Raw genomic sequence first — 24,695 nt, 5'->3', positions numbered from 1 at the left:
AATCATCGTAATCACTTCGTTTTTAATGTTTTAAATCAATTACTTGAAATTTTACTAAAATAAAAAGGTTTATAGTCTAGATCTATAATAATCTATTATTTTCAAAATGGGTTCGCGAAAACTTGGCATCTTGAATATCGGCGAAGGTGGTATCGCAATTTGGACAATGTCATCCTGTTCCTACCCTACATGTAAACATTAGGTGGAATTTTTAGACTCGAATCGATATATTGATAAGTTATTGTAAATTGCCTATGTATTGCAACACATATAAAACATATAATATGTACATAGATTTATGATTATAATAATTTAAGTTCATGTAATCTATGCGAGTAATAGGGTCGAAGCGTACTGTCTTTATTAAATAATAAAAATATTAAATAAGGAATGTAAATAGTTACTATTATAACTGAATAATAAAGAAAAAAAAGACTAATTTTCATAAACAATAAATAACTTAATTTTTATTCGCATCTATATTTTCTTAACAAATATTTTATATTATATTTTCATTTCAAACAAAGCGTGAGACCTCTTCGTATTTTATAAAAAAATATTTAAATTCAATATCATACGACAAAAACTTTGTAATATATTGAATTTAATGTATCGATTTATTTAAATTCAACGTACTAACTTATTGCAAAGATAATCAGTACTTTTTTTTGTTCGAAAATGCATTTACTAAAAGCCTAAACCAATCAAATCTTAAGGAAGAAAAGACTTCAATAAGGTTCACAATACGGTTGAATTTATTTGTTTATGTTACAAGATATTCGTCCGAATATGAAGTTTTTAATTATTCGCCTCGAGGGCGGTCTTAAAAAATTTGAAGAACAAAAATTCACACCATTATAATATGTGGATATAGCTCAGACAAAATATACTAAATGAATATAACTAACTATTTATATGCTATACAAATACTGTTTTTAAAAATAGACTCCAAATATTTAATTCATAGACTGTATAAAGACATTAAATCTAAACTATTTCCGTTGTAAAAATTGTCGATCAAAAGCAGACACATATATACCCGACATGCAGAATACTACTTGAGCATTGTAGAATAGATGACCCAGTTTTTATCTGTACATACTCGTAAACATCACGTAGCTATTTTGCCAATCAACATAGTTCTGGATATTGAACGTCTCTGCGTATGTTATCCGACTTTTAAGGGACATAGTTGGGTGATGGATCTATCGCGCATATAAATAACAAGCATCTTAACTATTTTCAGTGAATGAACTGTCTCTGAATTCGTAGTCCGTGAGCTTTTAGAATGATTACAGATACTATTTCAACTGCAGGAGACAGGATAGAGATAAAAAAACATTGATTAAAAATGACGTGACATCTTCGGTCGAAATCTAAAATGATCTGTGGTATTCATTATGGATTAGGGAAATGAATGTGGTACTTACATTAAAATGGATATAAGTAGTTAAATAGAATGGCCTTGCATTGTAATTCATGATATATCAAAAACTGTTGTAGTGCGTAATATAGCAGAGCTTTGTGTAATGTAAGGAATATGTAAATCTAAGGTTTGTTTTTTACTTTTTCGATTATGATAGTGTATATAACTTCAGCAACATAGGATGTCCTTTTATTGGACATATGATTATGCATTGTAATGAGTATACACATTCTTAAATGAAAAAATGGCGTTTTGAATGTCCGCGAAATTGTAGTCAGAACTCTGGAAATTAAATTAAAGATATAGGTAACTAGTTAAGTGGAATAGTGTTGTGTTATAAATAAAAGTAAATAAATCAAGAACTGTTTGTAGTGCATAATACAGCAGAGCCATTAGAAAATAGCATGGAACATGTAAATCTAAGCTTTGTTTATCTTTACTGCTCCTTCGATTGGACAAGGATATACTCATAGATTATCCTAGATACTACGATAATCTCATAAACAATTAATATTTAAAGTAATTGTTTATCATATTCCTAACATTTTTTTTACATTTATACATTGCTATATCTGAAATTAACTTCATCAAAATTAACTCCTATATTATATTCTTTTAAAATGCTAAAACAAACATGCCATTTAAAAATAAGTTAATAAAAGTCAGGAATGAACAAGTGTACACTGTTTAATTATGATTTAAGCATTACAACAAAAAAATGGTTTATAGTTGGATTGATTTCATCAGGTGTGATAACAGTCAAGCGCTAGCCTACATGTTTTAAAAAAAAATTCAATCATATACTTTCAATGTATTATCTAAATGTAAAATCTGTGGTAAATTATTAATATATGGTTATTTATTATTTTTATTAGTTACAATGTTCCTTCCTATAAACTATTTTAGTATTTATGTATAACTTCTAAAACTCTTTACTATAATCCATTCTTAATCAATGTTTTTTCATAACATTTTGTACAACTGATTAATTGAATTTTTATTATTGAATAGTTAGGATACCAACCAACACAATGTAAGTCTTCTTTGACACTTACGAGTATAAAAGCATCTAACATTAAATACATTGTAAAAATGCACAAAATTGTGGTTTTCATAGCCTTATTTTATGCTTATGAACAAAAATCGTTGTCGCATTCTTCATTAAACATACATAAATAAATTGGATGCAAAATTTTATCAAAACAATGATCTCTCTTTATACAGGCCAAAGATATATTATATATATACTTTGTAAGCATTTTCCTCATAATTAAGGATACATTATATAGCACTATATTATATTAAGTAACATGAAAGCTAGTCTAAGGCATTAGTCATCGATCTTATATCTCACGAAAGACTATATCGTAATGCTGCTACAAAATTTTCTAAGAACAATTGACTTACGACTACAAATAAAGAACAAAAATATATAATTTTGAATATTTTTTTATCACATTTTTCTGTCAATTGATCCTTATTATTTAACTACTTTTTTGTACTATGCACTTGTTATATTTAGAATATCTCCCAGTTTTGGAAGGACGACATCGGGTAGTGGTGGTCTTCGTTCATTACGCATTTTCTCTAGATCCTTTTCAGAGGTTACTCCTGTCATTACAAGTAGAGTTTGAAAACCACATCGCATACCAAATTCAATGTCTGTATTACATCTGAAACATTTAAAATATATAATTATCATCATTGTCATTATATCTTCTATATTTAAATAATAATTTAAATATTATGCAATAAAAAATATAATTAAATTATATACCTGTCTCCAATCATTAACGTTCTTGCCGGATCCAATCCAAAGGATTCAAGAAATTTCCGAACATAATCATTTGGTTTTCCCAGTACCAAAGCCTTCCGTTCAGAGCATGTCTCTACAGCCCTTACCAAAGTGCCTGTTCCAGGTATAATAATAGTGCTAGATTTAGGAAACCTTTCATCAGTGTTAGTTGCTACAAATAGACATTCTTCATTGGCTAAGTATGATGCTGCTTTCATGAACTTTGGATAACTAACATGCTCATCAAAACCAACAACTACTGCACCAACCTCTGGGTCTAATTCTGCTGTAGTCATAGATTTAAAATCAGCTTTCACACTATCTGGCTGAAACATAATAAACAATATCATTAATATAATTTTTGGGGACAATATTGATATTTGATCTTAAAATAGCAACAATAATTTTCTTGTATCAAAAGATAAACATCATATTTTATTAATAACTTCATTATAGCATTTGAAGTCAATATAACACATGTGATTGCCTGTACAGACATGATATTATATAAATGTATTAGTTTTTTACTAAAGACTATATATTATATAATTCATCTATATTTATCCCATGTAAGAATGAATGTAACAAAAATGATACAATTAATATTGTGAAATTGCAAAATGGGTCTATACTGATTATTAGGTCAGGCCTGATTGGACAAGAGACAGAATTTTTATCATTTGTTATGAGAGGAAAATTGTTTAAAATAAGGTAATAAATAAATAAAAATGTAAAATACATATATTGAATCAGAATAAAATTGTACCTCAATTTTAATTTTTTTTTCTACCATTCCTAGCTAAATAACATTTCCTTTAAGTTAGTTACTTAACCTAGAAATTTTAGGTTAACTAGGTGATTTTGGAGCCATTGTGAAGTGGAACCACCATTTGACATATTTACCATATAAATCGATATAATCTATATTGAATTTAGGACTCAGATACTTACAAAGTATTTTTTTTTTTTACAAAAATAAGAAAAGTATTCTATAAATGTAATGTAACAAAAAAAATAACTTACTCCTACTCCAGTGTGGCGTATCCCTACTGCCTTTAGTTCATCCCCGATGCCATTTGAGCCTATTAAGTAAACTTTCTTTCGAAATCCAATACCTTTAAGATAATGTGCAACTAAATAAGCAGTTGAAAGAATTTCTTCCTACAAAAAAATAAAAATATACATATACTATATATTCCTTCAAAATATCATTTACAAATTAACAGTAATTATTATTGATACTTTAAATAATTATATAAGTAATATTTTCACCGGTTCTGCAATGAATCCTAATTGTTGAGCTTTTACAGCAAATTCACTTCGAGTCTTTGTAGAATTATTTGTCACATAGAATATTTTTTTACCCAGTTTTCTAAAATAATTCATAGCTTCAGCTGAACCAGGAATTGCATTATTATTTATCCATAAAACACCTAAAATACACAAATAAAGTATTATTTGAAATAATAATTGAGAAATGTTTATTTGAAACATTTTTACTTACCATCACAATCACTTAAAACGGTATCAAAAGAATTTAAGAATTCTTGCACTTGATCTGCATTTGCTTCTTGAAGATTTAAAACAGCAGATTTAAACATTTTCCCCGATGATTTTAATACTGGTGTATTTAATTTGCCGCTACAATATATCCTACTAATATAATAGAAATTACATTTTACAAATCGCCGAAACATTCTATGATAAGAGCAATATTTCAGTGAATTTTATCTTTATTTTAAAAGGCATACATTTACATATTATATGCATTAGCATTATAACCTACCTTTACAACTGAAAAATGAAAAGGTCAAACTAATGTCAAATGTCAATTTCAAACTTCAGTAACGACGTTCGACAGTCGACATTATGTCAATGCAGGCATTTGGCAGATGAGTGCTCTAAACGTAGGTACTAGTAGTGGGTACAGCTACTTTACGTAGTAGAGGCGTAGATATAGAAATTAATAGACCCAATGAGAATTATTTTCTCACTTACACAAAAAAGAGAACGCAGTACGTTACAAATGTTTTAGACAGAGATACAGTTATAATTTTTTTTGTCACTTATCGCGTAACCCGTTTTATCAAGGTCAGCAATTCTATTTGCGAAACAAAATTTGACAGTTGGTGCGTTCGTTTGTTTTTGATGTTCAATTTTTGCTTATTTTTATATTAGAAAATGATTCTGTAATATATTATAGTGCGAAGACAGAGAAATAATTCTTATATCATATCGAAGATTATACAATGGTGCATTGTCGTATTATTTCATGTAAAAGCGATAGCGAAAAGAAAATTGCTGGCGTGTATGATGGTTTTGTTCCGAAATATAGTTTCTCAGTGATTTATGCCGTAACATGAGGGAATGTTGTCGCATTAAAATCCTGAAGATATTTTCGAGTTTGAATTTATATTATATTATTAATTAGATAATTAGGACTGCTTCGGTGGTATAGTGGCTTGATGTAAGGCCGCAGACGCGGAGGTCCTGGGTTCAATTCCCAGGTCGAGCCAATAAAAAAAATATTGGGTTTTTCTGTCAGAACATTCTCAGTAGCAGCCCGGAGTCTGGAAGTTGAAGTGTGGACACTCCCGTGCCTCGGAAAGCACGTAAAAGCCGTTGGTCCTGCGCTTAAACTCTTTCCGGTCGTGTCGGATTGCTTTCCCATCGGATTATGAGAGTTAGGGAATAGAGAGTGCACCTGTGTTTGCGCACACACTTGTGCACTATAGTATCTCCTGCGCAGTTGGCTAATCCATCTTGAGATTGGCTGCCGTGGCCGAAAGCGGTCTGGAGGACATTATTATTATTATAATATAAATATTATAAAGAGGTAAATTTTTTTTGTATGTTTGTTTGTAATGGATAAACTCAAAAACTACTAAATCTATCTATCTATCATTTTTTTCTTATAAAAGTTATTATTTGAAGTGCGGTGCGAAAACTATTGATGCCTAAAATAATGTGTTGCGTGTTTATAGTATTCATGATTTCCTACAACAAGATCCGCAAGGCTTTACCTAACTATTATATATATCTAACTATTATTATATAGTTAAATCATAATAAAAGTTTTTTGTTCAAATTAGTCAATGAAAACACGGGTAGAATCGAAATATAATAGCATTCGTATCATGATATTAATCCTATTGCAATTAAATAGCTTTGTAATAAAGGTTGATTATATGCATGTAAATTCCTATTAAAATATTTGAATAGGACCTTTCGTTTAGAAGTTAGGACTGGTATAATAACGCAAAAAGTTAGAAAAATGCCGCGGTGTAAGCAAACCACGGATAACGGGAGCGAACAGAACTACGCTTAATTTTTATTTACCTACATCTTTTATTATTTGTAAACTACAAATAGATATTTACTAGTGGTAGGGCTTTGTGCAAGCTTGTCTGGGTTGGTACCAACCATTCATCAGATATACTACCGCAAAACAGCAGTACTTGGTATTCCGGTTTGAAGGATGACATAACATCTTTGGTTGACTGACTGACTGAAACTCCAAGGTTGGGAGTGCATTGGCGATGTAAGCGATGGTTAACATTTCTTACAATGCCAATGTAGCCTGCTTATGATATGCCTATGAGCGTTGGTGACCACTTATCATCAGATGGCCCATATATCTGCCTACCAATACCATAATAATAAAAAAAAAATTGAATAGTATGTTTTTAATTTTTATTTATTTAAAACTTTATAAGGCTATATAAAAAATAAAGCCGAGATTGCCCAGTGGTAAGAACGCGTGAATCTTAACCGATGATAGTGGGTTCAAACCCGGGCAAGCACCACTGAATTTTCATGTGCTTAATTTGTGATTATAATGCATCTCGTGCTTTACGGTAAAGGAAAACATCGTGAGGAAACCTGCATGTGTCTAATTTCACTGAAATCTGCCACATGTGTATTCCACCAACCCGCATTGGAGCAGCGTGGTGGAATAAGCTCCATTACCTTCTCCTCAAAAAGAGGACAGGAGGCCTTTAGCCCAGCAATGGGACATTCACAGGCTGTTACGGATGCCCTTTCGAATTTTGAACAATTAACTATACACTTAATTTAAATTGATATCTTATTTACGGCAAAATTAAAATTCACGCCCAAGAAAAAAATTGGTGGTGGTGACCAACGTTGCGGTGGCGAAGTGGCTGGCGCAAAGATGTCGTATATTCCATTCGTTTGTACCATGTTCATCATGTACATATTGTACCGCCAAACAGCAATATTTGGCATTGTTGTATTCCAGTTTGAAGGGCGAACGAGCCAGTGTAACTACAGGCATAAGGGACATAATAATTTAGTTCCCAAGGTTGGTAGCACATTGGCGATGGAAGGGAGCGTTAATTTTTTTTTAAAGTGAAAATATCTATGAGTGGTTGTGAACTATTGTAATTATTATTTTTTTCTGTTTTATTCTGCCTCATAATGTGGACGAATGTACGATGAGCCACTACTCACACATAGAAGCCACAAACAGAATCCAATAATAAATAAACGCATGAAAAACGCAGTACTTTAATAATAATAATGTCTTACGGATCGATTTCAGCCAGGGTGGCCAAACTCAAGAAAGATTAGTATACTGCGCAAGAGATATTATGGTATTTTGATATTATTATATACGCAAACTCAGGTGCACTATCTATTCCCTAACTCTCATAATCCGATAAGACGGCACGACTGGAAAGATTTCAGGCGCAGGACCAACGGCATTACGTGCTTTTCGAGGCCCGGGAGTGTACACCTTTCCATTTTCCAGACTCCGGGCTGCTACTGAGAATTTTTAACAGAAAACCCCAATAACTTTTTATCGAAAAGTATGTAAAGGCAAAAAAGTACACCTCGACGTAGCACACTCCGTCAGGGTATGGTGCCCCTGACTCGTTGGACTAGACTCGCCTTACCTCCGCGGCTCTGGACTATCACCACTCGCCGTTTGCTTCTTTTCTCAGAATCAGTACACTTCCGCGAGCAAATTAAAACTGGATTAAATTAGGGCCTGATATAAATTTCTGCTGGTAATTTAGTTAATCTATTTAAATGCAGAGGTATTTTAGATAATGATAAAATATTCTATTTTTATATTTAAATAATTTGTCGCGGTTACAATAAACTGCGACAATTTATTTATTGTCAAATGGCCAATGCGCAATGAACAATAAAGCAACGTGTAAAGTTTTACGGTAACGATACTAATGAATTAGAAGCTTAATAAAATATATGAAATACTCGCAGTAAAATTCTAATACATACAAACATTTCTGGCTGGACTAAAGTTACGCGGAAATCAGAATGATTTTTTGGCTTAATTCTATCTCACTCACTCGGCGACGTTGGCTCGCTTCTCGATCATAATATCAACGAGTTGAACGACCGAATCTTTTCCATCGTATGGGTCGAATAATCGAGTACTGGTTCATTCAATCCCGATCAACGCAATTATTAACATTTTTTATCTAGTTTTAACTTCTTGCTGTGTATGTGTTGTGATTTGTGAATAAGTATTGATTGGTAAGCTGCTTACTAATAAATAGTCGTGTTACTTAAAACGTTGAAAGTTGCTATTCATGACCGTCAACATTGAATACTTATAATAAAGAAACTTTCCAATTTTTTTCACTCTTTAGTAAAAACGTCTCAATACTTTTCTTTAGTATCAATATTCAAAAAACAAATCCCTCCTACACATTGTTTTATTAATATAATATAATAATCGCTGATATGGTTCACTTAACCTTAAAAACACAGACAATATAATCTTGTAGTCGCAGTAGTTTCTTCTGATAAGTTTTTAATCATACGATGTAAAATACCAAATTGCAAGATAAACATTTGTCTTTGATATCTCAAAGAGAAAATCAAAATGAGCTTATCTTTTTAGTATGTACCTAAGTTAAGAACAAACACAAAATAATAATTTATTACGAAAACGCTCCTAAGGTAAAGGCGATATTTTAACTTAGTACTTAGATACATACCAGCTAAATATTTTTGAAGAACCTAAAAAGTGATAAAGGCCCTTTAATAAAATAGAAATTAATCTATCAAGAAACTTTGTTGTGTATAAAAATAACAAATTTTCAAAGCGTGTCTTCAATGTATTTAAAATACCTACACACATTATTAATTAACGTTCGAGGATTTTTTTGCTTAATACTTTCATACTTATGCTTCTTATTTTCACATAATAGTCGAGAATATCATTACGGCAACTCTCTAAGAACAAAGTTGAAACTCAACGCAGGAAACAATCGTGAAATGTCAGAAAGTGCTATGCGACATCGACCATAATAATTCTCAAATCAAAATAGTATATCACCATAGTAGTATATACAACTTAACAATTAATCTGGAATTTTATCTATATTGATATCTAATCTAAGTGTTTGTCTGTGATTTAAAAATAACTGCTACAGCTACAATAACAACCCAGTAATTTAAATATTTTGTATCTATAATTATTACTTTATATACCTAGGTTAAAATGGCAGATTTTGCAGGTATTTCGTTACAAACTGAATTCCACGCTGGTGAAGCCGCGGGTTAACCATTAGATAACAATATAAATCAATCAACAAACTAACCGCTAACGAGGATAAAAAACAGCAATATACATTTGCGTAGTTGCATATGCATTTAAATTTTAAACTCATTCTTACCGGTTAATGCATAATATGTTTCACTGAAATCTAGTGCTTAATCATGTTTTTTGGTATATTTATAATAATTTCGGTATGATATACCTTACGAGTATATGTAATGTAATATAATAGTTAAAAAATATTACCTTTTAGCTAGTGAAACCAATTAGCTATGCCTGCACGATTGTTAGAACCGTAATTAATAACGGCGTTTTTTTTGTTTTGGTAGGATAATTACCCAACTATTACGTATTAGTATAGGTACCTAATTTCCATCTCTGCCCTCAGTTACCGACAAAATTCTCCGCGCTTTTGTTTCTAAAAATTGTTTCTGCGCCTTCACTGAGGCTGAATTGGGTTTCCCAGAATTTTGTCCATGTAATAGTCGTATTTGCCCATGTAAAAATCAGATTTTTGCATTGTTTTGGATATCACGAAAATATGTTATGTAATATTTCATCACATGTATGGAGATTTTTAGTTCGTTTTTCTTTCTTTTAACGGTTTTTACAATCGTACTCTAATTATTGTATAACGCTAGATGGTGGAATCGCAATTTAGCAAATAAATGGCATTATTTAATCGTCAATGAGAAATAACTAAAGATTTTCTTTTGCTGTTTTATTTTAGACTTCTAAAACACAAAAATAGGAACCTTAAGAACACCTGCTGTATTTTCATTCGTTTTTAGGAACCCTTATTTTAATATCATGAAAACTTAATATGCGATTCGTTTTTTTAGAAACGTATTACAAAAATGGAACAAGAGTATGTCATCGAAAAAAGTAAAGGCAACATTAAAATTATTACATTAAACAGACCGCGCATAAAAAATGCCATCGATAATGAAATGTATATTCGAATAACTAAAATATTAAATGATGCAGCCACTGACGATAAAATTTCAATAGTTGTTTTAACTGGAACTGGTGATTTTTATAGCAGTGGTAATAATTTTAATGCAAGCAACGATACCCCTACTGACACCTTATCAAAAAGCCTACGAGAATTCATAAATGCTTTTATAACATTTCCAAAGATATTAATTGCTATCGTAAATGGTCCAGCAATAGGAATAGCTGTGACGACTCTACCGTTATGCGATTTTGTGTTCGCTTCCGAAAATGTAAGTAGCGAGAAAAATTAAAATAACGAAACGATTGTATTTATTTTTGTTTAGTTATTTTGTAAACAAAGAATTACCTATTTATTAAAAAGTCTAAATAAATATGTATTACAAAATAAATTATGTTATACTGATTTTAGTTACGTAAATAAAAAAGTTATATACTGTTAAATCTTTAAGATTTTGTTAATATTCATTATTATTGCAGGCATATTTTTATACCCCATTTACGAAATTACGTCTTGTGGCTGAAGGTTGCTCTACGGTAACATTTCCGAAGTTGATGGGCGTGAGGAAGGTAATTTTTTTATGACATAATCCAATTTAACATCTATGAAAAATTAAATTTTCATCGAATATTTTATTTTATATTCATTAATTTTTCAGGCGATGGAAATGTTAATCATGAATTATAAAATGACTGCTCAAGAAGCTTTAGATTGCGGATTGATCAGTTATCTTTATAAGACTGATGAATTACACGTAAAGGCTTGGGATAAAATTACTGAAATTTCAAATCTATCATTAGATTCAGTTTTAGCTACTAAAAGATTAATCAGAAAAATCGACATGGACAAGTTATTAGAAACTAACATTCTCGAATTACAAGAACTTCAAAGAATAGTGTTTTCTAATCTTAATAGTAAATTATGAATTTTGTTAACATTCGGTTGTGGTATGGGCTAATTTAATTTACATACAACTGTGGATAAACAATGGGCCACCCGATGACCAAAAATCTACGTTGATGACTTAAAAATAATTGCAGCTTATAACATATTATTAATATACCAGAGATATATTATTAATCACTTTGTATATTATTGTAAAAATATCGATACATTTTTATTTTAAGTTAAAAACGCTGTTTTATTGTTGAAATAATTATAATATTATATTTATTTATTGCTGGCTTCTGACAAAGAGTTGGCCATCGACAATGAGATAACCTAGATAATAGGCTTAGAACACGTGTAATTTACAAAAGATAGGTTTTGGATACATAATTATAATTTACATTGCGTAAAGGATACCTCAAGTCGAAAGTCTTCGACCAGTGTGTGTTGCCAGTGATGACTTATGGATCAGAGACGTGGTCGCTCACAATGGGCCTCATAAGAAGGCTCAAGGTCACTCAATGGGCAATGGAGAGGGCTATGCTCGGAGTTTCTCTGCGAGATCGAATCAGAAATGATGAAATCCGCAGGCGAACCAAAGTAACCAACATAGCCCGAAGAATTGCTAAATTGAAGTGGCAGTGGGCGGGACACATTGCTCGTAGAACCGACGGCCGCTGGGGCAGAAAGGTTCTCGAGTGGCGACCACGAACCGGAAGACGCAGCGTGGGCAGGCCCCCTACAAGGTGGACCGACGATTTAGAACGAGTCGCGGGAAGCCGTTGGATGCGGGCAGTGCAAGATCGGCCAACGTGGAAATCCTTGGGGGAGGCCTTTGTCCAGCAGTGGACGTCTTTTGGCTGATATGATGATGATGATGATGATGAAAGGATACCTAGGTATATGTGTCGGTTGAGAACTTGAAATTCTGCCACATGTCATAATTCGCAGTTGAGTAGCATGGTCGAAAACTTCAAACAGTAACGATAAGAAGTAAATTCCAACAGTGAAAGATTAACAAATAACGGTGACAGTCAATTTTTCATTCAACTGTTTTATATTTATCATAATTATCCTATACATATAATACAACAGTTCCAGTAAGTGTTTCGGGCCATAGTTTTTTGTAAATTACTAAGAATATAAAGTATAATAACTGAGAGTAAAAATGGAAACTGGAAAATAAAATTAAAATGCTATAACAAATGTCAACTGTTTTTTTTTTATTTGTTATGGCGTACTTTATTCGGTATAAACAATTACTATAATTGGAGACATAAAGTATTGATTTGCAACATTTCTTCTCAGCATCAGATTAATTAAAATTTGTAAAAACGTATGACGGACTGCGAATTTATAAAATAATCGGTTATATATAAATCACGAGTAGATAATAAAATTTGACGGAACAAAATGTATTAAAATAGCCATCTAGATTTATCAAATAGGGATTGTTATTCAAAAAATTAAATAGAATTTTAATTTAAAGTATAATGAATTCAAGAACTTCTAGTTTCTCATCTATTTCTGATCTTTTTCGTCCCAATAATCCTAAAGGACTAAGGTCTAGAGATTTAAGTTCTACTCGTTTGAGCGCTTTGAAAAAGGAAATTCAGACCGACACGCATTTAATATCACTGAGTAAGTTTGAAGATATATATATATACCGTGTTGACATGTCATCTTAAGATGAAGACTTGTTAAATAATAATAATAATGTCCTTTAGACCGATTTCGGCCACGGCAGCTAGTCTCAAGATAGATTAGCCAACTGCGCAGGAGATATTATAGTGCACAAGTGTGTGCGCAAACACAGGTGCACTCTCTATTCCCTGTCTCTCTTAATCCGATGGAACGGCAATCCGACATAACCGTAAAAAGTTTAGGCGCAGGACCAACGGCTTACCGTGCTTGCTGAGGCACGGGTGTGTGAACACTTCTAACTTCAAGACTTCAAGCTGCTACCGAGAATTTTCTGACAGAAAATCTCAATAATTTTTTTATTGGCCCGACCTGGGAATTGAACCCAGGACCTCCGGGTCTGTGGCCTTACCTCTAGCCATTGGACCTGGAAAAAGTATCTATTTAACTGTTTAATGCATGTATAAGAAACTGGAAACAATCTTTCAACCATTTTTTCGCTTTATGTCTTTTTCCAAGATAAAAGACAAAGACAAAACAAAAGTCCTTACAAAATAATAGTTCAACTAATTATTAGCAAATATAGTTGAAATCGTTGATAACCATAATTACATCTTACCAATAATGTTTTGTTAACTTATAGAGGATCTTTACGCATTATTGGGCACAGACCCTGTCAATGGGTTATCGACGCAAAAGGCACAAGAACTCTTGAACTATTATGGCCTGAACACACTGACACCACCAAGTCACTACACATTGCCACGTTTACTGTTAAAATCGTTGTGTACTGGTATGTAAACAATATATCTATTTAGATTAAATTAGTTTTCGCCCGCCCTTTTCTGTACCCCTGACAATGTGTATGCAATTTCATGATGCTCGATCCAGTAATTAAGACATGAAAACGTAACAAATAAACTAACTCACTATTGCATTTATAATAGGTATTAATTAGTATGAAAAAATGTTATTTTTAATATTTTTATTAAATTCCTTTTTCAGTTTTTAAATCTCTGACAATTTTAAAGTTATTTTGTTTTCAATTATCGGTCTTTATTTTCAGGATTTTCAATTTTAATATGGCTTGGAGCTATACTTTGCTTATCGGCGTACCTAATAGAATTATCGACTAAACCAGACCCGAGCACCGACAATCTTTACTTAGGATGCGTCTTAATTGCTGTGGATTTAATTTGCGGCATATTTAGTTTTTTTCAAAATTATAAAAGCTCTAAGGTTTGTAAAATCTTCAGTTTAATAGAGATAAATGCGAAATTATGCTAGTTTAATATACATGATTATTTTAGTAATAATAATAATAATGTCCTCCAGACCGATTTCGGCCACGGCGGCCAATCTCAAGAGAGATTAGCCAACTACGCTGAAGATATTATAGTGCATAAGTGTGTGCGCAAACACAGGTGCACTCTCTATTCCGTAACTCTCATAATCCGATGGGACGGCAATCCGACACGACCGGAAAAAGTTCAGGCGCAGGACCAACGGCTTTACGTGCTTTCCGAGGCACGGGAGTGTATACACTTCCAACTTCCAGACTCCGGGCTGCTACTGAGAATTTTCTTACAGAAAAACCCAATAACTTTTTATTTGCCCAACCTGGGAATTGAACCCAGGACCTCCGGGTCTGCGGCCTTACATCAAGCCACTAGACCAACGAGGTAGTCGTTTTTATTATTTTAATACCTACGCTAATGGGCATATTTACAAAGGAATTAATAATAGGAAATAAAAAAATCGGAATAATATTCAGTATGTTTATGTAGAACACATCAATTTATATAATTTGATAAAAAAAAGAATACAATCTTTACTACAAAGTTTTATTAGATTTTCTTTAAAATCACTCCATTACGTTTAGGGTTTATGATCGTGGGTTCAAACCCGGGTAAGCACCACTGAATTTTCATGTGCTTAATTTGTGATTATAATTCATCTCGTGCTTGACGGTGAAGGAAAACATCATGAGGAAACCTGCATGTGTCTAATTTCATTGAAATTATGTCTCATGTGTATTCTACCAACCCGCATTGCAGCAGCGTTGTGGAATAAGCTCTAAACCTTCTCCTCAAAAAGGGAGAGGAGGCCTTAGCCCAGCAGTGGGACATTAACAGGCTGTTACTGTACGTTTAGGGTTATATATATTCACAAACTATCTACTAAAAACCAAACCTGACGAATTTAAATAAAATACTTATTTTAAAGTATATTTTCGATAGATTATGAAAACATTTAATAGTATGATACCCATGCATACGACGTGCTTACGCGATGGAATTTTAAATAGAGATACAGAAGTTCGGGACTTAGTCAAAGGAGACATCGTTTACGTGGAAACTGGTGATGTTATACCGGCGGATATACGAATAATTGACAGCAGAGGGTTTAAAGTTAGCTTGGAGACTATTCTAATAATATAACAATAAGAGATAGACAGCGACGTAGGCGTTGATATTAGCTATTTCTCTACAAAATAAAATTTAAATTATTCCTTCTATTTAACCTGCCAAATTGCTAGATAAAGTACGTTCAGATCTCTATTAAAGAAGCGGAGATTATATTATAAAATATAAAACGCTTAAAACGAAATAAAAATAAAGCATATTGTTTTATGTCCATCCTCATTAAGCAACGTCACGATTTACCCTCGTCCGTACCTCTTATTACGGATGAATTATTTAAAGTACTACGACCCAAATAATTTGAAAGGTTTCACATGTGCTTATAAAATTAGAATAAAAATAATTAAAATTGTACTAAAACAGACATCTACATGGCAATTCATACCACTTAGTAAACATTATGTACTTAAGGTACCTCCAATTACAATCATTATTTATTCTATCCCCAGAAAGCGATATTTTATATTGCTTTTCTGTTCCAGTATAACTAAATATAAAATGATAAATAACATCTTAGACACCGTAGTTGGTTTTACAAAATACTTATTGTGCTATCGGGTATGAGGCATTTTCTTCTTCATCTCATATATATATATATATATATATATATATATATTTCATCTCATATATATATATATATATATATGAGATGAAATAAATATGAGAAGAACTTATAACTATATATATAGAACTTATTAATTTAAAAATTAATTATTTACAAATTAGAAAATTATTCACAATAAAGTAGATATATGAAATTAACTTTCAAATTTTAGTATAAACCGACGCTGTAACTATTCAGTTATTTTATTCGTGAATAATTTAATTATCTATATAATGAATAATTCAGTTTTAAAATAAATTAAAAAAATATATATTAGGAATAGCAACACATCAACATCATTACTTAAACATCCTAAATACTTTTTTATTGTGAATTTATGTTATTATATGATGTTTATAGATTTAGATTTTATTTATAGTTTGTTTATTATATTTGTTTATTTGTTATATTGGCTTAGGCTACGGATCTACAGAGGAAGTCATTTTCGAAATAATGATGTTCATGATGGCAAATGGTAGGATGATTATGGTTTTTACAATATTATACTAATAGCACAATACTTGTTATCTTTTATTAAAGTTAAAGCAATAAATTCGTTACCAATTATAATTATATTTAGAATTATATTTAGAATTTATAATAAAGGTAGTACCAGTATTTATGCTTTATTACTTCACCAAAAATCTCAGATGTGTAAATAAATATGTTTAGGTTGATAATTCATCACTGACTGGTGAATGTACAGCGGTCCCGCGAAATAACACTGATGGAACAGCTAATATTTTGGAATCGCCTAATGTTGCTTTTTTTTCTTCACTTTGCGTCGAAGGTTGGGCCAAAGGTACTAAAGATATCTGTGTATTTATTAAGATTTTTTTCTTTCCTAATTCAGTTTAGGTACCGTTTGTTAGGAATATTTCAAATCAGTGAAATTTAGTTTGTCTATGAAATTCTCAATGTCTTTGATTAGTTCTAACGGGTGATGCAGAAGTACTGCCACTGTAGAAATTACTTATATTTGCTAAGTGTATAATATAGAAAAAACTAATCATAGTTTTTTTTAATTTTAAATTGCAAGATGTAGCTGATGTAGGGTCATTACTTTTGCGCCACCAGTATATTTGACAGTATTCCAGAAGGCTATCTACAAACTTAGTGGTTATATTCTCTTCGGCTATGTTTGAGTAGATTCTACGGCGGATGTCATAATTAATATATAGTTATTACTTCTTTATCTAGGTAGTGTTATTGGTTTGTTTAAAGTGATTTATTGAGTAATTAGTTTCTTATTATTTTTGTTAATGCTGTCATTAATTTAAAATTAATTTAAATTTACAAGTTAACCAGCAGAGAATCCGATATTGACATTAATTAATTCTACCTTTTGTAGTATTTATTTCTTTATATCCAATACAGTTTATTTAAATAAATAAAAAGGCTACAATAAAACACAAGTTGTTATGATCACAAAATAAAATTGTCTTATTCTTTTATTTCAATGTTTTTATGACAATAGAGTGAACATAATTTGCTTTAAACTTAATAATGTTTTAAATATTTTTAAGGAGTTGTTTTATGTTGTGGAGACCTGACAGCTCTAGGACGGGTTGCCGGATTGGCTGCGCGCCTACAGCCCGCGCCCTCGCCTTTATCTCGAGAAATCGGACGTTTCATGCGCTGCATGACAACTTGTGCACTTGCATTGGGCATCTTTATAGCTAGTGCTAGCATGATTCTTGGGTATCCCTTTATGCAAACATCCATATTTGTCATCGGTATCGTCGTTGCTAACATTCCAGAAGGTTGGAATACGTTTATTTAAAAACTTTTAGGAAATAATTTTTATTTACCTGTATCTTAAATACGTAGTAATAGCTATTTTATCGCAGTTAATATAAAAATAGCAAATATTTGTGTTTCAGGGTTACAACCAACGATTACAGCATCCTTAACTTTAACAGCGAAACGTATGGTAAAAAGAAATTGTCTTGTAAAGAATTTAGAAGCAATTGAAGCTTTGGGTGCCTGCACCACTATCTGCTCTGATAAAACTGGTACTTTGACTGAGAATAAAATGAGTGTTCGTCATGTTTGGGTATGGAATAAAACCCATTCCGTTTTAGACGAGGAATTCGAAAGTATGTTATCTACGCAGTTTGCACATTTTGTTGTTTTAAATTTTTGGTGTACCAATTTAATGTTTAAAATTTATTGCAGACTTTTTACAGACTGACCAAGGTATATCTTACATACTAATCATTAATATTTCTTGTATGTAACTCAATAATTAGTAAAATAACATTAAAAATCAAAGAACTGTTCTAGCTTTAGATTCTTTAAAAATATGCGGAGCTTTATGCAGCAATGCTACAGTTGACAAAAATGGGGTCGTACGAGGTGATGCATCAGAAAAAGCAATTTTAAATTTTTTATTTAATTATTGCGATCCGGTAACTATTAGAAAAAGATTTCCCAAAATTGTTGAAATTCCGTTCAACTCTGTTAATAAGTATCAAGTAAGTTTTCTATATAACTTTAGATTTATTTAAATACCTACTTATTTTAGTATACTTGTACATTTTCATTAATGTCTATAGATCAGCATTCATCTGGATGAAGTTAAGGCTATGTATCTTTTAGTTATGAAAGGAGCTCCGGAATGTATACTTTCTCGATGTGTAACGGTTGCTTTAAATAACAAGTCTATAAGCATGACATCGGACATTAAACAAGCTGCAAATACAGCTACCGAAAATTTAGCCAACACTGGTATATTGAACCCAGTAAAGTAATTTGTCGTAAATTTTCCATTACTACACGAAGTCTTCTGCCCTTATTAAAAATAATACATAGCGTATTCCAATTTTTTATAGTCTAATTTTTCTTTCGTCTAAATTAAGATGATCAAAAATCCCTTGGTGGGGTTTTGTGCAAGCCCGTTTGGATAGGTACTATCCGTACCTAACTTATCAGATATTCTACCGTCAAACAGCAATACTTGTATTGTTATGTTACCGTTCGAAAATCGAGTATAACAGTTTAATTACAAGCACAAGGGACGTAACATCTTAGTTCCCAAGGTTGGTGGCACATTGACACTGTAAGAAATGGTTAGTATTTCTCACTATGCCAATATTATGGATGATGTTCATCACTTATGATCAGATAGCCCATTTGCGCGTCGAACATAATAAATAGCTGCTTGAAAAATAGTTTTGTTTGGTTTTGAATTCGAAAATTTCATTTAACTCAATTATATATATATATGATATAAGAACCTGATATATATAGATATATCAAGTTCTTATATCCAATAAATATTTTAAAGTATAACATTAATATATGATACATTTTCATAGGTGAAAGAATATTAGCATTTGCTGATTGTTTCTTGGATTCAAACGAATATCCCCTAAATTATCCATTCGATATAGAAAATCCAAACTTTCCCATTGATAAGCTTCGTTTCCTTGGTCTTATTGGACTAAAAGATCCACCAAGGGAAGAGGTAATTTCACAAATATAGATTTTACACCTACCTACATACTATTATTATATAAATTGCTGCATAAGCAACTACTTACCTTAAAACTAAAAGGTCCGTTCAGCCATCCAGCGCGTCAGAGAGGCAGGGGTACGTGTTATGATGGTCACTGGTGACCATCCTGCAACTGCTCGCGCTGTGGCTATAGAAGTGGGTATTGCCACCACACCAAATTGCCACATCGTAACTGGTACTGAACTTAGAAATATGACACCAGATTTGCTCTATTTAACCTTGGCGAAGCATTATGAAATAGGTTAGTAAAGGAAAATAGATATATAAAAACTTTTCGATGTTTTCAAACGTTTTAATTTTTAATATTAATTTGTAAAACAATTAATAATAATAATCTTTATTTGAAAATATAAGCATTACAGTATTTACACCAAGTCGCTTATATCTACACTAATTACTAAACATTTTTTAATTATTCATACTAATTTAACATAACATACTACAAGGATAAATAAAATAAAATTTAGTAAACCAAAAATAGAATTAAAATTTGTAAACAAAATAAGCTTAAATCTATTTAGGAACCACAAAATTAATTTTTAAAATTCTGAAATATATAAATTTGTTTGAACATTTATTTTCAATTAGCAAAACCCTTATTTATATGCTTACATGAAAAAGTATTTGCACGTACATCACCAACCCAAAAACTACAAATAGTCGAAGCATGTCAGAGACAAGGCGGCATTGTGGCCGTCACAGGAGATGGCGTAAATGATGCACCAGCATTGAGACGAGCGGACATCGGCATTTCTATGGGGATTGCTGGCTCTCAAGTAAAACAAATTACAGTAACATGTTAATATCGCCAACAAATGGTTGGCGTCGTTGACAACTCCAACATTTAGCAATGTCTGAAATTCATCTTTTTCGTATTTTATTGTATATTTACTCGTTATATTTTTTTAAGCAAAATAGTATGGGTTTCCAACATAGTGTTTATTATATTTTAATTAAAGATATGCTAGTGTAGTTTGTAAATTTTAAATTAATTTATTAAAATCAATAATTGGTGGTAATCTGGGTCAGGTATCTAAACAAACAGCAGATATAATTTTAATGGACGACAACTTTGCCACTATTGTAACAGGCATAGAGGAAGGACGCAAAATATTTGATAATTTGAAAAAGTCCGTTTGCTACATACTAATATCAAATGTTCCGGAAATTTTACCAGTTCTAATGTTTATTCTATTTTCGATACCGCTTCCATTAGGTATGTAACATTCTTTTTTGCACAGATTAATAACTAGATATTCGACACCAGTAGAGCTATTTTGTAAGTATAAACTCAATAATAAAATTATAACATTTAAAGAAACTAAGTCGCTATATGTACAACATTTCACGAGTAAAATACGAAACGAGTGAATTTTTTAGAACAGTTTCTTTACTCTAAATCAATTTATTTGGATGCATACATAGTGCTTTATATTCGAATAATAAGTATTTTGTAATAAATGATATATAGCATATTAAAATATATTTATATTTGTAAGGGGTAATGACAATCTTATGTGTGGATTTGGGCACGGATATGTGGCCGGCAGTTTCTCTTTCTCACGAGCAAGCTGAACAAGATGTAATGGCACGACCTCCTCGCACGTCGGACCCTCTCGTTTCGACCTGCATGCTACGACTTGTTTACTTACACCTCGGTCTGATCGAGTTCGCAGCGGGAATGTTTGCGTACTTCGTTGTAATGGCGGAACATGGATTTTATCCATCTAAGTTGTTTGGTTATTACTTTTATTTTTACTTAACACTTTATTTATTATACGGACCAGAAACAAACCTAATAAATACAAAAAATGTCCAAAGAGAATTAAGTATGAAACACATAACAAAATTTTGTCCAGTACTGTGTACATCACTAGACGGTAATAAATAGAGATAAATAGTTAAGCACATACAATTAGATCACACTGTATACATAAGAAAATCTGATAAATATTTCCTCAGTTATAATATAGCTTTTAATATATTACAAGCAGGTAAACATATATTTTTTTTTTTTTTATAGAATAGGAAGGCGGACGAGCATATGGGCCACCTGATGGTAAGTGGTCACCAACGCTCTTAGACATTAGCATTGTAAGAAATGTCAACCATCGCTTACATATCCAATGCGCCACCAACCTTGGGAACTAAGATTTTATGTCCCTTGTGCCTGTAATTACACTGGCTCACTCACCCTTCAAACCGGAACACAACAATATCAAGTATTGCTGTTTTGCGGTAGAATAACTGATGAGTGGGTGGTACCTACCCAGACGAGCTTGCACAAAGCCCTACCACCAGTAGTAACGTATATTAAGTACTGGTACATATTTCAATATACCTACATTCTTTATCTGTATGAACTAGGTTGATCACAGAAAATATATTTTCATTCACGTTTTTTCTAAAAATAAAAAGTGCGAGGCGGTTCCATATTCTCATTCCATTAACAGTAAAGGATTAGGATTTTTATGTATTATATAGATTTCTCTATTTATATTTAAATATTACAGTTGAAATTAAAACTTAAACAAATATATTACTGGTAATATTAACGTCAGTAACGTAACTATACCATCTGAGGTACGTGGCAAATTAATTGCATGGGGCCTGTTGTAATTTGATTTTAATAAATCACTTATTAAAAAGTAATCGTTATTATGAAATATGTTTAACAATTTTTGTAATTGAATATAGTTATTCAATGTTATATTATAATATTAAATGAGCAATTCTATTAAAGTTAAATAAATAAAAATTATAATAGTTACTGTACAAATCGTGACCGCGGGGAATGTTAGCAAGAATGCTAGTAGCATTTCCTCTTTGAATCGCAATTCCGATTGTCTGGGCGGAAAATGAACTAGCCCTCTTGTCACCAGTAGAGGCAATAAGACGGGGTTTAATATTTTTGATGAAAGTTTTTGCATTATTACTCCAAAGTCCAAGCGTTTCAACTGCAAACGGAACAAAAATATTATTTGGTATAAGAGACGAATAGTTGTAACGTGTATTCGCTTCAGCTCTTTCCGCGGCAGCTCCGGCGTTTAGCGTTGTTGAATATAAATTTATTTCTAAGCGGCTCTAACGATTTGGCTCATAATATGTATTTCGATAAGGTTTTGTCTTTTATGTTTATCTAAATAGGAGTGTGAATTATTGGTATTATTTGTCTTCAATCTTTGTATATACAACTATATACTATTGAATATATATTATCGACTATATATATTTTCGACTGCCTCGTTAGTCTAGTGGCTTGATAAGGCCGCAGACGCAGACGCAGGCCGCAGAGGGCGGTTTGGGTTCAATTCCCAGGTCTGGCCAATAATAAAGTTATTGGGATTTTCTGTAAGAAAATTCTCAGTAGCAGCTCAAAGTCTGGAAGTTGGAAGTGTGTACACTCCCGTGCCTCGGAAAGCACGTAAAGCCGTCTGCGCCTGAACTCTTTCCGGTCGTGTCAGATTGCCGTCCCATCGGATTATGAGAGTTAGGGAATAGAGAGTGCATCTATATGTACACTATAATATCTCCTGCCCAGTTGACTAATCTCTCTTGAGATTGGCCGCCGTGGCCGAAATCGGTCTGGAGGACATTAATTTTATTATATACTATTTACGTACTAATTGTTACGGAACCTCACACGTAGCCTTGAGCCTTGAGGAATTTTATAAAATATATCGAGATGAGATCATAGACAATATTTAGTACTTTTTATAGTTTTGATATATTCCTAACAGTTTAGTATTACCCGAAAACGCATTTTCAACAAAATCTAATTATTATTAAAGTCAAGCGTAGCTCCGTCGCCCTGGGACTATGAAATAAAGAGATATGTTTAAAATAGTTTTTTTTTTCGACAAATGGAAATTGAAGATATCCATTTTTAAGGTATCAGACAGCAATGGGACAACGCAGCAGTAACCGATGTAGAAGACTCCCTGGGTCAGGAATGGACCTACCCGGAACGCAAGGAGCTGGAACGCGCATGTCAGGCGTCATACTTTGTGGCCGTCGTCGTGACACAGATGATGAATTGTGTTGTTTGTAAGACAAGATTTAATTCCATATTCCATGTCGGTACGTTCGTTTAATAATTTTACTGTCAATGTTTTAGAACTTCGATAACTGCTTAAACAATAAAATATTTCAGGTATGAAAAATAATGTTCTGAATACAGGATTGATATTCGAACTCATACTCGCTTGTATGGTGTGTTACGTTCCCGGTGTCAACACATTTTTCAAAACGTACCCCCTTAAATTAAGATGGTAAGAATTTCTAAGGTAGCTACTATTAAGGTTGGACGAAATTTACAGTTAAAAATAACATTGATTTCAAAATAATAGTAAGCAGAGCCGTGACATGAAAAAATATTTTAAACCTTACCCCAACATGTTTCTTGATATTTATCGTAAATTTAACGTTAAAATATTACTTAACCTTTATTAGCTAATCAAGGATATTGGGAAGAGATCATAGACAATTTAGTACTTTTTAAAGACTTGACTTACTCCTAACGAAGACAAAAGCCATACAGTATCAATAATACACTAATTTATTAAAAAAAAAACTTACAGGTGGTTCTTAGCCTTGCCGTTTGCAGTTCTCATGTTTATATTTGACGAGTTTAGAAAACACTGCATCAGAAATAACATGTTTAATGGATGGTTTAACAAATTGACCTTTTATTGATGCTTTGTATAATAAAATCCAAGGAAAACATTTCAAGATGTCTTATAAAGAATTAATATCATAAATGTATCTTATTTATAAATTAGAAATACATATTTAGTTTTGTTATGTGTTATGTGCTATTGGAATATAATGGATAATTTAAATAGAAAAAAACATTATTTGAGTAAAGGAATATATTTCATATCTCAC

At 31.9% G+C, this 24,695-nt stretch overlaps 3 protein-coding genes across 4 annotated transcripts; 2 read left to right on the top strand and 1 right to left on the bottom strand.

Annotated features, from left to right (window-relative positions):
• Window positions 1–2,095: 2,095 nt before the first annotated feature.
• Window positions 2,096–5,026, bottom strand: LOC126774116 (glycerol-3-phosphate phosphatase). 2 transcript variants are annotated; one of them, XM_050495447.1, is made up of 6 exons: window positions 5,008–5,026; window positions 4,726–4,877; window positions 4,494–4,654; window positions 4,245–4,382; window positions 3,204–3,547; window positions 2,096–3,099 (listed from the first exon to the last, which is right to left on the bottom strand). In XM_050495447.1, the coding sequence occupies exons 2-6, from the start codon at window positions 4,820–4,822 to the stop codon at window positions 2,928–2,930; spliced, it is 912 nt and encodes a 303-aa protein (XP_050351404.1). In that variant the 5' UTR covers window positions 4,823–4,877; window positions 5,008–5,026; the 3' UTR covers window positions 2,096–2,927. The 2 variants fall into 2 exon arrangements, with proteins under 2 accessions (XP_050351404.1, XP_050351403.1); XM_050495446.1 differs by lacking the exon at window positions 5,008–5,026 and having other exon boundaries at window positions 4,726–5,001.
• Window positions 5,027–8,658: 3,632 nt separating this feature from the next.
• Window positions 8,659–12,790, top strand: LOC126774118 (enoyl-CoA delta isomerase 3, peroxisomal). The gene is made up of 4 exons (XM_050495451.1): window positions 8,659–8,747; window positions 10,620–11,003; window positions 11,212–11,301; window positions 11,391–12,790. Exons 2-4 carry the CDS (start codon window positions 10,635–10,637, stop codon window positions 11,655–11,657), a joined length of 726 nt encoding a protein of 241 aa, XP_050351408.1. The 5' UTR covers window positions 8,659–8,747; window positions 10,620–10,634; the 3' UTR covers window positions 11,658–12,790.
• A 323-nt stretch (window positions 12,791–13,113) lies between these two features.
• On the top strand, window positions 13,114–24,523 carry LOC126774125 (sodium/potassium-transporting ATPase subunit alpha-like). The gene is given in 17 exon segments (XM_050495458.1): window positions 13,114–13,261; window positions 13,905–14,054; window positions 14,328–14,500; window positions 15,502–15,672; window positions 16,961–17,090; window positions 17,815–18,051; window positions 18,172–18,365; window positions 18,541–18,765; window positions 18,847–19,018; window positions 19,609–19,757; window positions 19,848–20,049; window positions 20,430–20,584; window positions 20,838–21,024; window positions 21,308–21,547; window positions 23,700–23,888; window positions 23,962–24,079; window positions 24,389–24,523. Coding segments are annotated over 17 exon segments (2,955 nt in total). The 3' UTR covers window positions 24,504–24,523.
• The last annotated feature ends 172 nt before the right edge of the window (window positions 24,524–24,695 follow it).

The sequence above is a fragment of the Nymphalis io genome, chromosome 16 (genome assembly GCF_905147045.1).
Source record: "Nymphalis io chromosome 16, ilAglIoxx1.1, whole genome shotgun sequence".
Lineage (NCBI taxonomy): Eukaryota > Metazoa > Arthropoda > Insecta > Lepidoptera > Nymphalidae > Nymphalis > Nymphalis io.
The sequence above is the reverse complement of the archived record's forward strand: the minus strand, read 5'-3'. Positions and strand labels throughout refer to the sequence as shown.